The sequence below is a fragment of the Macrotis lagotis genome, chromosome 1 (assembly GCF_037893015.1).
Source record: "Macrotis lagotis isolate mMagLag1 chromosome 1, bilby.v1.9.chrom.fasta, whole genome shotgun sequence".
Classification (NCBI taxonomy): domain Eukaryota; kingdom Metazoa; phylum Chordata; class Mammalia; order Peramelemorphia; family Peramelidae; genus Macrotis; species Macrotis lagotis.
The window spans coordinates 141,938,503-141,953,921 of NC_133658.1; the positions used below are offsets into that span (position 1 = coordinate 141,938,503).

Here is a 15,419-nt window from a genome sequence, read left to right on the forward strand (position 1 = left end):
AGAAATATAAATATCAAAAATATCAGTTATAATCCTGGAAATCTTTTCTAAAAGGTAAAAAATACTTCATCTAAAGGATCAAGAGAGACAGAGAGAGAGAGAGAGAGAGAGAGAGAGAGAGAGAACACTTGAATGCAAATTCTAGATCTATCCCTGACCAACTAGGGTGTCACGCTGACCTCTGGATCAGGGAACCTTAATATTTTTTGTCATGGATCTCTTTGGGAGTAAAGTCTAAAACCTTTCTCAGAATGATGTTTTTAAATGCAAAAAATACATAGGATTATAAAAGAAATAAATTGCATTGAAAATAAAGAAAATATTAAAAGAAAAAATAAAAGCAAGCTTACAGATACCAGGTTAAGAACCACTACTAGATTAATATTTTACATCTTATTATCACCAAGAAGGATTATTAGAAATCTGTAATAATAACAAATGCCAACACTTTCCTCTATGAGAAAGTTATCCCTCTAGCCCTCTGTTTGCAGATAACATGACTACACTAAGATCTATTGAAGTCTAAAGTTGAAATATTACATAGCCTAAAGACTGAGAGGGAGGTAGAAGGCATGGAGGATGAAACTAGATAGGAAGAGATTCAGTTGGATTTTTGGATTCCACATGTTGCTATAAAAGCATTGATTGATTGATTGATTAGTTGGGATCTTTTTTCTTATATGTACAAAGATGGTTTGGAGGGAGAATGGCAAATTGTTGGGACAGAGTACACAGTTTGGAATAAGGAGGAAAGAAGTGGTATAGTTAAAAAAATAAGGCTGGAAAGACACAGTGACTTCAGGTCATGGAGAGACTTAAATGCTAAGCTAGGGAGTTAAAATTTTATTTGAAAGCAATAAGAAGCTATGGAAGATTTGGAGTAGAGGAGTGACATCTATAAATATTTCAACTTGGTACTTTTCAGAGATGGTCAGAATATCTGTGCAGTTGCCATAGTGAGTCCATCTCTACTCCACATATCAAAACATTCCAGTAGAGTAGATCAAATGATTATGAATCAGATGAATAACATTTAAATATGTATATATATGTACATATGGACTACAAACTCCCTTATAATCATCCTATAAAGTAGTTGAAGGAAGTACCATCATCCCTATTTTAGGTATAAAAAGACTAAGAAGTAATAAGCAGTAAGAACTAAGAAGTAGTAACTAAAGTAAGAATTAAGTGACAGAACTAGCATATAATAGAGCCAAGCCTGGAAAGCAGGTTCTATAACTCCAAGTCCAATGCTCTTTCTACCATGATACATAAAAGACACTGTGGGACAATGGAATGAACCATGGATTTGGAATTAAAAGACCTGGATTCAAATCCTGTTTCTACTACCTTTGTGACAATGGGCAAGTCACTTTCTGGGCTTCCCTTTCCTCATCTGCCAAGTATGAAATATAGACTTAATAAATTCTTAGATCATGTTCAGCTCAAAAATCCATGATCAATCAATCAGAAAGCAATTATTGAGCACTATTTGGTATACAAAAACAAACATTAAATAGTCCCTACCCATGAGGAACTTGTATTCTACAGGGAGAGAGTAATATGTAAATAATATATAAAAGGTATTTGGTGGTAGGGGGAAGCTTCTCCAGCTCCACTGTGAGGTCTGGAAGGAGGTAGGTCTTTCTTCTCTTTTGGCTTGGCTCATATTATGTTGTTCCTTTGGTCTCTCTCAGCTACCTTTTTGCACAGGATGCGGGAATACATGCCTCCTTCCCACAGAGCCTTCATAGAGGAAATCCACTCTGCCCCTTCCCTGAAAGAATATATCTTGTCATCTGGGAGCTACCCGCTGCATGAGGTCTATAACCAGTGCGTGATGACCCTGGCAGAACTGAGGAGCCAACACATCAGCATTGTGGCCAAGTACCTGCTCATAGGGGCAGCCAAGGCCAAAGATGGGGGTCTGGGCCACCTCCCAGGACCACCTCAGGCACTGGCAGAGACAGGGACAGGTGGAACAGCTGTCTTTAGTTTTCTGAAAAGTGTCAGAAACACAACGCTGGGAGGAACCATTGACCAAAGTGATTGAGTTTGACTCAATTTTTGTTAGTTCAAAGGAAAGGGTGAAGAAGGATCTTCTTTCCTCCTTTCCAGTGTTTTTCCAGCTCCTACACTTCCCTTATACCCTCTGCTCAAGTGGTTTGTCAGAAATCCCATGTGTATGTTCAATTCAGATCCTGTGTTTTTGTTCTCCTTTGTGAAGAGCTCTTCCTTATCAGAGAAAAGGATTAGCATTGCCCTTTGACCAAGATATTGCTCTTTCTGGGGAGCACTTAATTAACAAATGATTTTGAACACATTCCCATTTATAAGCATATAAATGGACCATATCTGCTTTGTGCTGTCTGCAAGTTAAATCTGCCATCAGTTTAGAACTCCAAAAACCAAATAAAATGCTGTGGGATCTCTTTGTTGACTATTTCATTACAAGAAACAAATCAATATTCATTCAACAAACATTCAATGCCATTACAGCAGTCATTTTAAAATCCTAAAATATAAGTTCCAAGGGCTCTCAGTCTTGTCTTTATTTTCCCAATGCACATCACAAGGCCTTTTACAAAGCAGTTGCTTAATAAAAGATTGCTGAACTTTGAATTATTTGAACTTTGTCTATTTTCCAGTAGCTAGCTAGCACAGTAATATCCACACAATGGGTGCACAGTGAAAGTTTTTGAATGAATGAATGAATGAATGCTGTGCATGGTGCATGATATCAGTTACTAGAGAGGATGCAAAATTCTCAAGACAATTCCTGACCTCATAGAGCTGACAGTCTAGTGGAAAAACAAAGAGAACAGCAGACAGATATATAGTATTTGAAAATTTGGAAAGCCATTTATGTATACCCCATTTGGGTTTTACACCAACCATGAAAAGGTAGATATCACATATAATATTATTCCTGTTTTAAAGATGAAGAAACTCAGGATTCAATAGACCACATCTTGCTCAAAGTTAATGTTAGTGTCACAGTTAGTGAGTAATACTTGAGCCCAAGTCACTCCTGACTCTAAATTTAGTCCTCTCTATGCTATGCCATGCTGATATGTACACAAGTCACCATAATAATGTGTCGATTGCACCAGGAAGATATTCAGTTTGATTATTATTATTATTATTATTATTATTATTTGTACTAGAACTATCCTGCATCATCCAGCAGCTAGAAACATTAGTATCTAGGTTGCAAGAATAATTAGGAAAAATAATCAGTAACCAGATAGTAGACTGATGTGAGCTAATTTATTCCACTTGTATTGCTATCTCTTTTGGTGACTTCCTCAATAAAAGTCTTGTGCCAGTTTCTGAGACATTCTACCTCCTCATCAGAGGACAGTAGAGTATTTTTCTCTATCTCTCTCCCAGTCTTACTCCTTTTTATTGGGAATACAATTAATGTCTTTGACCCAAGTATGTTTGGTAGTGTTTTCCATGGCAGTTAAAGATACTACTTACAGTTCTGTTGATAATTCAATTATTACCACCATGTTATAGATGGGGAACCTGAGACAGAATGAATCATCTGAAATCATGCCACTATGGTACATCTGGAATTGAATCTGGTCTTCTCCTCTAAGCTTCTCTCCATTATGTCATGGTTATCAGCTAAGTGCCATAGTGGATAGAGCACTAGCCTTGGAGTCAGGAGGACTTGAGTTCAAATCTGGCCTCAGGAACTTAATAATTGTCTAGTTGTGTGACCTTGGGTAAGTCACTTAAACCCATTGCCTTAAATAAATAAAAAAAAAGAATTCATAGGAGGAAGGGTTCACTTTAGGTTGTATGCAGAGTAGGGAATTTGAGAAGATTTCCTGAACAATGTCATATTTGACAAAATGGCAAGTGCAGAGATAGAATATTAAAGAACTGAGTGCTCCAGTTTGGATGGGTGTAGTGAAGATAAAACCATAAATAGAGGTGGAGGGGAGCACTAAATAATAGCCTGAAGAATTAGAACATCATTCACTAGACTCTAGGCAAGAAAGAAGCATTGATGGTCTTTGAGCAGGGACATGTCAACTTCTGGGTTGTACTTTAAGGAAGGTTATCTGGCAACTTTGTGAAGGATGGGCTAGAGGGACTAGACACTAGAATCAGACTAATTAAGAGGTTGTTTCAATAACTGTTTAGTTGTGTGTTGCTGTGTGGGGAGAGAGCAATATATAATGAACTTTAAAGGGTAGGTTGAGTTGGGTTGTGAAGGACTTTTAGCATTAAACAAAGGAAAGCATATTTTTTTTAGAGGCAAGAGGAAGCCACTAATGATTTACTGAGAAGGGGAGGAACATGTTCAGATCTGCGCTTAAGGAAAATCACTTTGGTAGCAGTGGAAAGGATGGACTGAATTAGAAAGAGACTTGAAGCAAGGATACCATTTAGAAGGATCTGGCAATAATCCAGGTGAGAGGTGGTCAGAGCCTGAAGTAAGGTAGAAATTGTTTGAGTATTCAAATGCATAAAATGTGAAAGGTGTGGAATGAAAAACAAAGATTTGACAAGCTGTTTAGCTCATTTGGAATAATGGAGAGTGAAAAGTTGAGGAAAATATCAATATTCTTAATTTGGGAGATAGAAAGGATGGAACTTCAGGAAAGGAGTGGACTTGTCTCTGGAATATCCTACTTGAATGGCCTCTTAGGCAGTTGGTGATGGACTGAAACTCAGGAATGATATTGGAACTAGGTATAGGTATACAAATGAGTGAATCATCTATAAAGAGGTTATCATTAAACTCTTGATTGTTGAAGAGGCGCAAAACAGAGAGTAGATGAGGAAAATGTAGAGGATCCATGAGAGAATCTTGAGCAATACGCATGTTTGGGGAAATGATCTGCAAGAGTGGAGAACCAAGCAAGAACAGTTTCATGAAAGTTGGAAGGGGAGAATATTCAAGAGGGGGAGGAGAGCTGGAGAAAAAATGATGATGTGATTTGGCAATTAAGACATCACTGGCAACTTTGGAGAGAGTAGTTTTGCCACAGTGATGTGATCAGAAAGTAGGCTACAAAGGATTGAAGAGTGAATGAGAAAAGAGGAAAAGGAGATAAGTGAGTGTAGATAGAAGTTTCTAGGATTTTGTTTTTGAGGAGAGATATATGATTATAGCTTTAAGGTCCAAAGATTGGGGAAGCTTAGGCATAATTTAAGGTGGCAGGGAAGGAACTAGTATATAATACTTGTACTACAAGGTAGCTGTGAATCTGTAAAACTTGAAGTGTTATACAAATATGAAATATTACTTTTTCTACTATCTTGAATCCATTATTTTACAAAGTTGTGAGTTATTTGTTTTTGAGGATACCTTTGGCAGAGATAGTTTCAGGAGTTACAGTTCAATGTCCAAGAAGGAGTTACTATAGGGGGAACCAAGATTTTAGGAGAGTGATCAAAATTTCTTTTAGGATATAAAATGGTCTGTTGATTTAGGACTTTTCTGTGTGAGGAAATTGTAACATAGCCAGTACATAATTTGTTTTATCAGTCTTTCTCTAAAATAAGTTAGTATTTAAAAAATGAACTGAATTAACTGAATATTGGTTTGGAAAAACATAGAGATCTTCCCAATTTGAGCCCAGAAACATTACTGAGACACTATGAAATATGAGATATGTATCCTGAATGAATGAAGCAGTCATTCTTTATCTATTTATTATGTATTTATTAGCACTTACTAGTATAAGAAGTACTATGTGGAATGATGGGAATATAAATAGATATGTAAAAGAATCCCTGTCTCAAAGAGCTCACATTCAAATAGGGGAGACAACACAGGGAAGGTTTTAGCTGCAACTCAGATGGGAAGGCCCCATGTAACTTAGGATAAAGCAGATGTTAATGCTTCTTTAATGTCACTTCAACTGATACAATGATATCAGTTTCTGATGCTGAAACAATTTGATGGTGTTAAAGCTTTTGTGGCAAAGCTTTCTTTTCTGGGTCTTGAGTAAATGACGCCAGCAGAAGTAGTTGCTGGACTGGGTCTTTAAAAGGATTGCTTCCCAAAGATGAATCCTGGGCTAGAAGCATTGCTATTCCCAAAGCTTTTAGGTTCAAAGGACTAAAGGGGGATGGTGGCCAAGGTGGTGGTGGTGGTTTTATTTGTCTGGTACACGTTGTCTCATCCTTAGGGTGTCTTATTGCTTTTGCTAGACTGGCTTGCCTACCTTGAGTGTGAGCTGATTCTGGTCCAGATTCTGCCATTTACAAGACCACCTAGTCCTCAATTGGTCAAAGGAGATTTGGACTAGATGCTTCTCAGACATTCTGTGTTTTCTGTTTTAAGATCACTTTTAACTCCAATTCAATTCAATTGAATTCTATAAACATATTTAAAATATTTGATGTGTAGGGTGAGGATACAATGACAAAAATCAAACCCATCTTTGCCCTGGAGGTTTTCTTACTTCTCTTTGCCTTATGTTCTTTCGGTTTGGATGTTCTGTGTTCTAAAGTTCTTTTTTTGCTGACATTCTAAACACCATGTTCTAATGTCCCCTCAAGCTCAGATCTTCATGGGTCTAAGGTCCTAGACCTTAGATTTCTGGGTGCTAAGGACCCTTCTAGCTCCAATATTCTGTGTTCTATACCAGTTCTAAAGTTCTACTATTCTTTGAATCTTCTTTCTGCTTCCCACAAACTGAACTTGTCTTTCATGAAGCATTTCCTCCATTGAATGTTATCTTGCACAGATGTCCTATTGACATTACTTTCAGAAAAAGTCTATTGTTTTACTTCTATGTTCATTTAACAGTAAAGTTAATAAAGAAGTCCTATGTCATTGCTTTCTGAACTGCAGCTGGTAGTCAATGCCTGCAATTTAGCATCTGCTTCTCTGTAACATTAACAAACTTAGTCCTTGGATATAAACACCATCAAAAATGAAAATGATATTTTCTGACTAAGCAATTCCAAGTGAGCACACAAATCCATGTGTTGACACACTTGAAACAGGAGTGCAGGCCTCAGGCTATGGCTGATCTTACTTGTGAAAAATTGCCCTGGGGTGGCTAGGTGGTGTTCAAATCTGGTCTCAGACACTTAATAATTACCTAGCCACTTAACCCTGTTTGCCTTGCACAAACCTAACCACCCCCCCAAAAAAAGAAAAATTGCCCATACATAGACCACTGATTCCTAGGAAGGGAGTCTCATTTGAGGTTTTACATTCCTTGGTAAGTTAGACACACATCTACCTCTCCTGCTTTGCTGAGGGAAGGAGGGATGAGGCTTGGTTGGATGGAAAACTCAGGCTTCCATTGTCAAAAAGTAGGTTAATTCAAATCAAGAGAAGTAATAGTTTTGTTCTCCTCTCCTTTGGTTGGAACACATTTACAATGCTGTTAGTTCTGGGCACCACATTTTAGGGAGGATAATATGAATTGAGATCATCCAGAAGAAAGAGGCCAAGGTTGGGAAAGGGTTTTGACATCATGGCATATGAAGAATTTTTACAATTACATTTAACATGGAGAATAGAAAATGTAGGATTAAGGGAACTATTTTTAAAAACATTTGAAGGAACCTAATGTAGGTGAGTCAGATTTGGCCGGAAAGAGAAATACTAACATGACTGCCCTGTTGATGTTTCATATGTATTCTCCTTGTGACCTTTCACCACCTCTTTCTGGTGAACCTGAACAGTATCTTTTTCCTTAGCTTCTTAACCAATCAGGTGTTCTTCCACATGCTTCAAAGATTCTGTCCACAGATTCTGTCCTTGCTCAGAGCAAGGTGTGTAAGTTGTAGGACAGCAGATGCTCATTCAATGGAAAGAAAAAATAAATTTCCTAATAACAAGAACCATTCCCAAATGAAATGGGAAACTTTGGTAGGTAGTGAACTCCCATCATTAGAGGTGGGTAACCATTTTCCCCAGCCTAACTCCTGCTCAAATAAGGGATGAACTCCATCTTTTGCGAGGCCCCTTCAAGTTCAGATTCTATAACTTGCAAATCCAGTGAACCACCAGATGGCAGCAGTGGTCTACATTCCTTCCACGTAATAAAGCATGCTCCGCAATATCCATTTTTGCCAGATCAGTTTTTAGAAACAGATTCACAAAGCAAAGATATGTATGGAAGGTTTTATTAGTTATGGAAAGCTTCTTTGTTTCTAGTGTTATGGGGCTGGAGAGCAACTAGAATGGTTAGCTACTTCACTTTCCTGACCATTTAGACAGACCCAACCTGCAAAGGTTTGAGAAAGATGAGAATTCTAGCTCACATTAATAACCATTGATATTTTGGGAGTTTTTTGAGTCATTTTTTCAGTTATGACTGACTGTTTGTGATCCCATTTGGTATTTTCGTGCAAAGATGCTGGAGTGGTTTGTCATTTCCTTCTCCAGCTCATTTTACAGATGAGGAAACTGAGGCAAAAAGGGTTAAGTGACAATTGTCTGAAGCCAAGTTTGAACTGAGGAAGATGAGTCATGCTGACTTCAGGTTTAGCACTCTATCATTTGTGTTATCTACCTGACCTAATAACTGATAGAGCTTCACAATTCACAAGACTCCCTCCCCCATCCCATCCCCACCCCCCATATTATAGCCTTTGATTCTCCCAAGAATTCTATGAGGTAGATAGTATAGCAAAGATATTTTTATCCCTCTTTTATAGCTTAGAAAATACACTCAGATTTTTAACCAGCTCACCAAACTAAGAAACACAAAGGTAGGACAAGAATCCAGGTATCCTGAATTTAAATTCAGAGTTAGTCCTTCTGTACACAGTAATCTCTTCTTTTTTTTTTTTTAAAAAATAAACGAGATTCTTCAGTTTAATTTTCTCATTTTTCTCAGAATGATGATGCTTTCTGAAATGGGAAAACTGAGCCTCAAGGACATTTGTAAGTAACTTGTCCAAAGTGGGCAAAGGAATCTTTGTCATGAACAGAGCTTCATTTTGGCTGCTTGGCCACTCAAGGCTTGGGTTTGTTGGCATACACTAATTTTTTCTTCCCCATGTGATAGAAGACTACTTTAATCTTTCCCCTGTCTCTACTAGGCATCTAGGTGGCTTAGTGGATGGATTACAAGACCTGGACTCAGGGAGAACTGACTTCAAATCTCAGCTCATAAGATAATGTTTGTTCATTTTTGAAGAAGACCATGACATTAGAGAAGTGATGCCATGACAAAGTACATGAATTAGATTTGAGCCGGGGTGGGGTTGGGCAGGGAGGCTGTGCTAAGTCACCTCCAGAGTCATCCGGGTCCAGTGGACAGATACGATTCAGGATGTCTGGAGATGGCCCTGAATGAGAGACTTATATACTTATTGGGTAAGCCTGGGTATTACTTATCTGTCTCAGTTTTATCATTGGTAAAATGATGATGCTAATAACACTTATCTATCTTTCAGTGTTTTGGGGAGAATAAAATGAGATAATATTTGTAAAGTGATTTGCAAATCCTAAAAGTACTATGTAAATACTGCTACAATTCTCTCCAAATCCTTGGCCTATTCATCTTACCTGCTATTATAACTTAAGGAATCTTGTACCTTTCTATTTAAACCTTTGCTGCATCCTTAGGATTTCTGGGCATTTTCACCTACACTGTAGATGAATGTCTCTACCAGTTGGAATTAGAATTCCATGAGAACAAGGGCCATCACCTTTACTTTATTTGTGTCCACAGTGCTTGGCATACATCAAGCATTTACAAAAACTTTTTCATTCATTAAATTTATTCCCTAAATTAATTTTCACTTTTGGGGTGGGTAAAGTAAGTCAAATTGGGAAAAAGTTGCAAAATTTCAGTTACTGTGGGAAGGATGAAATAAATAGAAGCCCAGCAAACAAAGAGACAGTCTAATAAAAGACTAGTTTTTTCAGACAACTAAGTTGCATTTTTTTCTTAAAGGAATAGACAGATAGCCTGAAATGAAGAATCTCTCTCCCTGATGCCCCCTTTTCATTATGTAAGCTCTGGATCAAGCATCAATCAACAAACATTTATCAAACATTGACTCTTTGTCCCATACTCTTTACTACTGTTACTATTACTACTAGTGTTGCTGCTACTGATATGAAGACTTCTATTACTGTTGTTGCTACTCCCATTATCATTACTACTTTGTTGCTGATCAGTTTTTTCATTAATATTTAATTCTTCTTGGCTCCATTTGGAGTTTTCTTGGCAGATATTGGAGTAGTTTGCCATTTCCTTCTCTAGTTCATTTTATAGATGAGGAAACTGAGGCAGTCACATACCCTGTAACTGTCTGAAAACAGATTTGAATTTAGGTTTTCCTGACTCCAGGTTCTGCATTCTATCCCCTGCACAATCTAACTGTCCACACTATTATTACTACTACTACCACCACCAAGTACTTTATTCATATCTTTCCATCTACCTTGACAACATCCCCAGAGTCTTATCCTTTCTCTTGCATTGGGAATAGGAAAGAAATTTAAGAAAAGATAAGATATAAACAACTAGGTAAAAACAAGGTAATTGTAGATAATCAAATTCCAAATGGGAAGGCACCAGAATTAAAGTGAATTGGGAAAGACTTCCTGTAAAAGGTGGGGTTTTAGCTGGGACTTGAAGGAAGCCAGAGAAGCCTGGAGGCGGAGATGAATAGGGATAAAGGTTTTCATTTGAAGGCTTCCAGTAATGAAATTTCAGATTTGAGATGAGGAGGTGGGTCACAGAGCAGAGACAGAATTTGGAGGCAGTAAGCACATTCAAACTCAATATGACCAGGCTTTTCATTAGTGTACAATTTGCCTCTGGTTACACTACTATTATGGATATTATATATACCCAAAGATTTTTAGTGTAGTTTTAAGCTTTAATCACTTAACTCTATTAAGCCTTTGAGATCATAATTTCCTTATAATCATACCTTGTCATGGGAAAGACTCTTGGACCTTGAGGTGAGAGTTCTTATATTCTGGTCTCCTCTACTTAGCACAATGTATATTCTTCCCACTCCAATCTCTGGTGATAGCCCAAAATGTTTTTGTTCTCATCTTCCAAGACTGTCTGATCCAAGGCATTTTCTTCACTGAAACCCTATTCCACTTTTTCTGTTTCCTGAAGTAGAGTTGCATTTATGATGAAAGAAATATGTCATTCCCACAGGAGTATCAATTTATTAAATTATGAGGGGGATATATAAGTTTAGGTAATTGGAGACAGGGCAAGGTGGTTGAAGGACAAAGAAACAAACCATTTTGATTACTCTTTGTAATAATAAGAAATAAGAATCCTTAAGCAGTTTGGACCAAAGCAGATTGAAAAGGGGCAGGGAGGTACTGTCAAATCCAAACATATGTTCTGAAAATGTAAACATATAATCAAATAGCCAAATATCTATGATTTTGAGAGGCAACAAGATGGTAGACCAAGAACCCTGGGACCAGAGCTCCAAAATCAGTTTATTTGTTTTGGGCCTTTCTTGACTATCAGCTAAAAAACTAGTTTTTTGTTGACCAAGAAAAATGTCATTTAGTACCGAACTTGGAGTCCACTGAAGACTCCTGATTTTTTCCAGATAACTGACCAGGATCCCCTCCCCCCAATATTGTTTATGCTTTTACTACTGAGAGTATTTGAAGTTGACTTTTTTAAGCCAAGGGGATGATTTTCATTCTTTTCAATTCTTAGTTTTTTAGATTAGCCCAATGTTCTAATTTCATCCATCCTGACTGTTTTCCAAGTTGAGATTTATCCAGGAGTATAAATGTTTGGGAGAGCCAATTGTTAAATTTTCATTGTGTTCATTTATACTTCAGAAGTTAACCAATACTACAAATCAAGGCTTAATTTATTGTTTCATTATTCTTCATTTTCAGTGATGAAGATTTACATTTACTTTATAAATGATATTTAAACTACTGTTTAGATAGAAAACTACTGTATTTATCCTGTCTAACTTGATGTCAGCTTTACAGTGATAAGCATGTGAGTGGTGCATTCATCCATATCGATGTTAGAATATTTAAATAGCACAAAACTAATCATGGATCGTTAAGGCATTCCACTAAAGAACTTCTTCCAAACTTCTTCCAGTGTCTACTCTTTGATCCTAATGATTCAGTTAATTTCAAATCCACCAATTTGCCTTGTCTAATCCCCATCTCTTTTTCTCTTTTCCATAAAATAGTAGGAGGACCTGGGTAAAATACTATGTTAGGACCTAAGAAAACTAAAAACAACCAGCATCCCCATGATCTGGTTCCTGGCAACTCACTCTCTGGTAGAATTTGAATTTATTAGTGAGAAATACCTATAAAGGTATACACTTTCTCTATTATGGATTATTTTAAGGAATTACTTGGGGGCATTGAGAAATTAAATGATTTGGTCAATATCATGCCACATGGCTGACATGGGACATGCCTGCAGTTCTAACTATGTACAATGTCACCTTGTCTGTACTTCCTGTTACTCTACTAGTCTCAATACTTATTTGAAGCAAGGTCTTATGACTAATTCCATTGCTTTTGAATGTATATTTGAAGGCTAGATTTGCTATTCATTAAGTTAGAACTTTGGGCAAGTAACTTCCTTTTTGTTTTTTAGACCTCAATATCTAATCTATAAAATGAATGGATTGGTCTCTAAGATTTAGATCTATATCCTATGATCCTCTTTCAAAGGGAAACTGGTTCCCAGGGTACAATCTGCTACTCATTTGGGCGATGACTAACTGCTTCTATATTAGCTAAATGAAAGATCACATAAAATCTTCTTATAGGGAAAGTTCACCTAGAACTGGAAAATAATTCACAAAAATCAGTTGTATCCTGCAAATTGAATTTTGTGAGTTTGAAAATTATTGTATTTGAATGCTTGTCCCAGACTTCCAAAAATGAAAGCATTTTCACACACTGATGTGTGTTTGTTTTCAGGGAAAAGGTAGTTTATAAATAAAAAAGGTTTTTCTCTACTTATCTCATTGAAGTCCTTATTCAAGGGACATTCCATTAGTCTTATTTCAATGTCTTCCTGTGGCATGGAAGTAACCCTAGGTTTCAAAGGCTTGTTGTAGCAGAGATAATTGATCAGTTGTTGCTAGAAACAAATCTTTAAAATTATGAGACAGATAAAAATGGAAAAAGGATTATTGAATTGATAAACGAGGCTACAAAATTATATATGTTTATGTATATAAATACAAATGCAATAAATAGCCTTATTTTCCTCACCTGATATACATACACAAACATGCACATATGGTTGATTGGTTCTTATCCTTCATTATGGAAGAAGACCAAAATGACATCACTATGTTAAATACAAGTTACAGTGTGTCCCACTGTGACTGATTAGACCAACATGAGCTCAGAATGTGTCCACAGGTTGGACGCAAATAGTCCTTGTGAACACTTGAGATGGATTCTCTCAACTTATGCATCTTACATTTCCTTTGAGTTGCTTCCATTCTGCCTTGCTTGTAGAGCACAGGACCTTCTCTGATGTACAGCATGCCATGCAGGATGGTCCTATGCCAGTGTCACCCGTACTGCGCAATCAATTCCAAAGTTCTGGAGACTTTTAAATTGCCCTTATATCACTTTTCCTGGACCCTCCCTTGAGCACTTGCCTTGTGAGTTCTCCATAAAATAGTCTTTTTGGTAGTTGAATAATATGACAAATCCAACAGTCATGCTTTCTCTAGTAACATTTGAGTGCTTGGAAGCTTAGCTCAAGAAAGGAACACACAGAAATATGTATAGATGAATATTATATGACTCTCACGACAACCCTGTGAATTGGTAACAAGAGCAATAGATTAAGAAAATAGAAAGGCATAATTGTAGACAGAGGTTAAAAGTATCATATTTTATAGATGATATGATGGCTTACCTAGAAAATCCCATAAAATCAGGAAAGAAACTGTTAACATAATTAATAGCTTCAACAAAGAGGCAGGATACAGAGTTATTTTATAAAGCTTAACAGTATTTCTATATAACAACAATTTAATCACTGATGTAATATTAAATGGAAAGTCTCATTCAAAACAGAATAAATGAAATATTTAGGAATCACTATTTTCAAGTATATTCTAGACCAATTAGATATATTTATAAAAGACTTTTTAAAGAGATAAATAATATATTAAACAATTGGAGGGGGTATTGCCCATTTTTGGACTATAACAATATAACTTAAATTTTGATACAGCAGTTTACAGAAAGAGCACTATACCAATCTTACTTCTAGTATTTTATAGATACTACATGTCCATATGCTAGTCATGAAATAATGAAATTTTGAAAAATAAAAGATTCAAAATCTCAAGGGAAAATGTTGAAAAAATTAGGATTCTAGTGAGTTTATTAGTTTTTTTAATAGATCAGCCCCCGTAAAAATTTTTGGACAACTTTCAAGAATTTATGAAAAAAATGTTCACTAACTTTTACATTTCTTCTTTATTTATGTGTATTTCATTTTATGCACTTAAAAATAATATTCTAAGAAGGAATCTGAAGGTTTTAGCAGACTGTCAAAGGAATCCTTAATACTCAAAATATGGAAAACTTGGACTAGAAAAGTTAGTTTGAAAAATAAGTAATTTAATTCAATAAACTAGTCTCTAATAAAGCTTAAAACATAAATTATTTGAGGAAGCATTCCTTAATTAACCAGAACTCTAGGAAACTGCCAGTAGTAACATTATTTAGGGAACTATCTTATACTTTATACTGCAATAAAGTAAAATGAATAGATGGCCTACATTTTAAATGTCAAAACATTACCAAAAAAATTTAAGTAAAATCAGATCAAGTGCTTTTATAGCAATGGCAATGGGGCAGTTCTGATAAGAGAGGCAATCACAAAAAAATACAACATATAATATCTATTACATAGCATTGGAGAACTTTTGATTAAACAAAGTCAATGGAATTGAATTAAGAAGGGAAACTGTTGACTGGAAAATATTCTTTCTATCAAATTTCTCTTATAAGAGAATGAGAGTCAAACTTTATAGAGAAGTCTCACAAATACAGAGGACTAATGGGTTTTCCCCCAATGGATAAGTGATCAAAAGATATGAAAAATCAGTTCACAAAAGAAAAATTTCAAACTATTGATGTATGAAAGATTCTTCTAAATCACAATAATAAGAAAAATATACATCAAAACAACTCTAAGGCTTACCTCATACTGAGTAAATTGTTACAAATGACAACAAATGAAAAAGTTCAATGTTGGAGTGGCTACAGAAAGACAGGTACACTAATATATCAGTAAGATAGCTGATGTTTGTCCTTTGTTCTCTATGACAAGCACATGACTTGGATTTGAGTGAGGGTTGTGTGCTGTTAACAAGTATCTGAGACCGAAGTTGATCTTGTGACTCCAAAGCCTGTACTCTATCGACTGTACCATCTAGCAACCTCTATTAGGATAGTGAGGAGTTGGTTT

General features: G+C 36.2%; 1 protein-coding gene across 2 annotated transcripts in view; it reads left to right on the top strand.

The window, feature by feature from the left end:
• The window catches only part of IDO2 (indoleamine 2,3-dioxygenase 2), an 80,016-nt gene extending 65,647 nt beyond the window's left edge, over positions 1 to 14,369 (top strand). Inside the window, exon 10 of one of the 2 annotated variants that reach the window (XM_074208988.1) lies at positions 1,701 to 9,218. In XM_074208988.1, the coding sequence (XP_074065089.1) occupies positions 1,701 to 2,056 (356 nt within the window). In that variant the 3' untranslated portion in view covers positions 2,057 to 9,218. Of the gene's footprint in view, positions 1 to 1,700 lie in introns of both variants that reach the window. The other variant, XM_074208989.1, reaches the window with a different exon arrangement.
• The last annotated feature ends 1,050 nt before the right edge of the window (positions 14,370 to 15,419 follow it).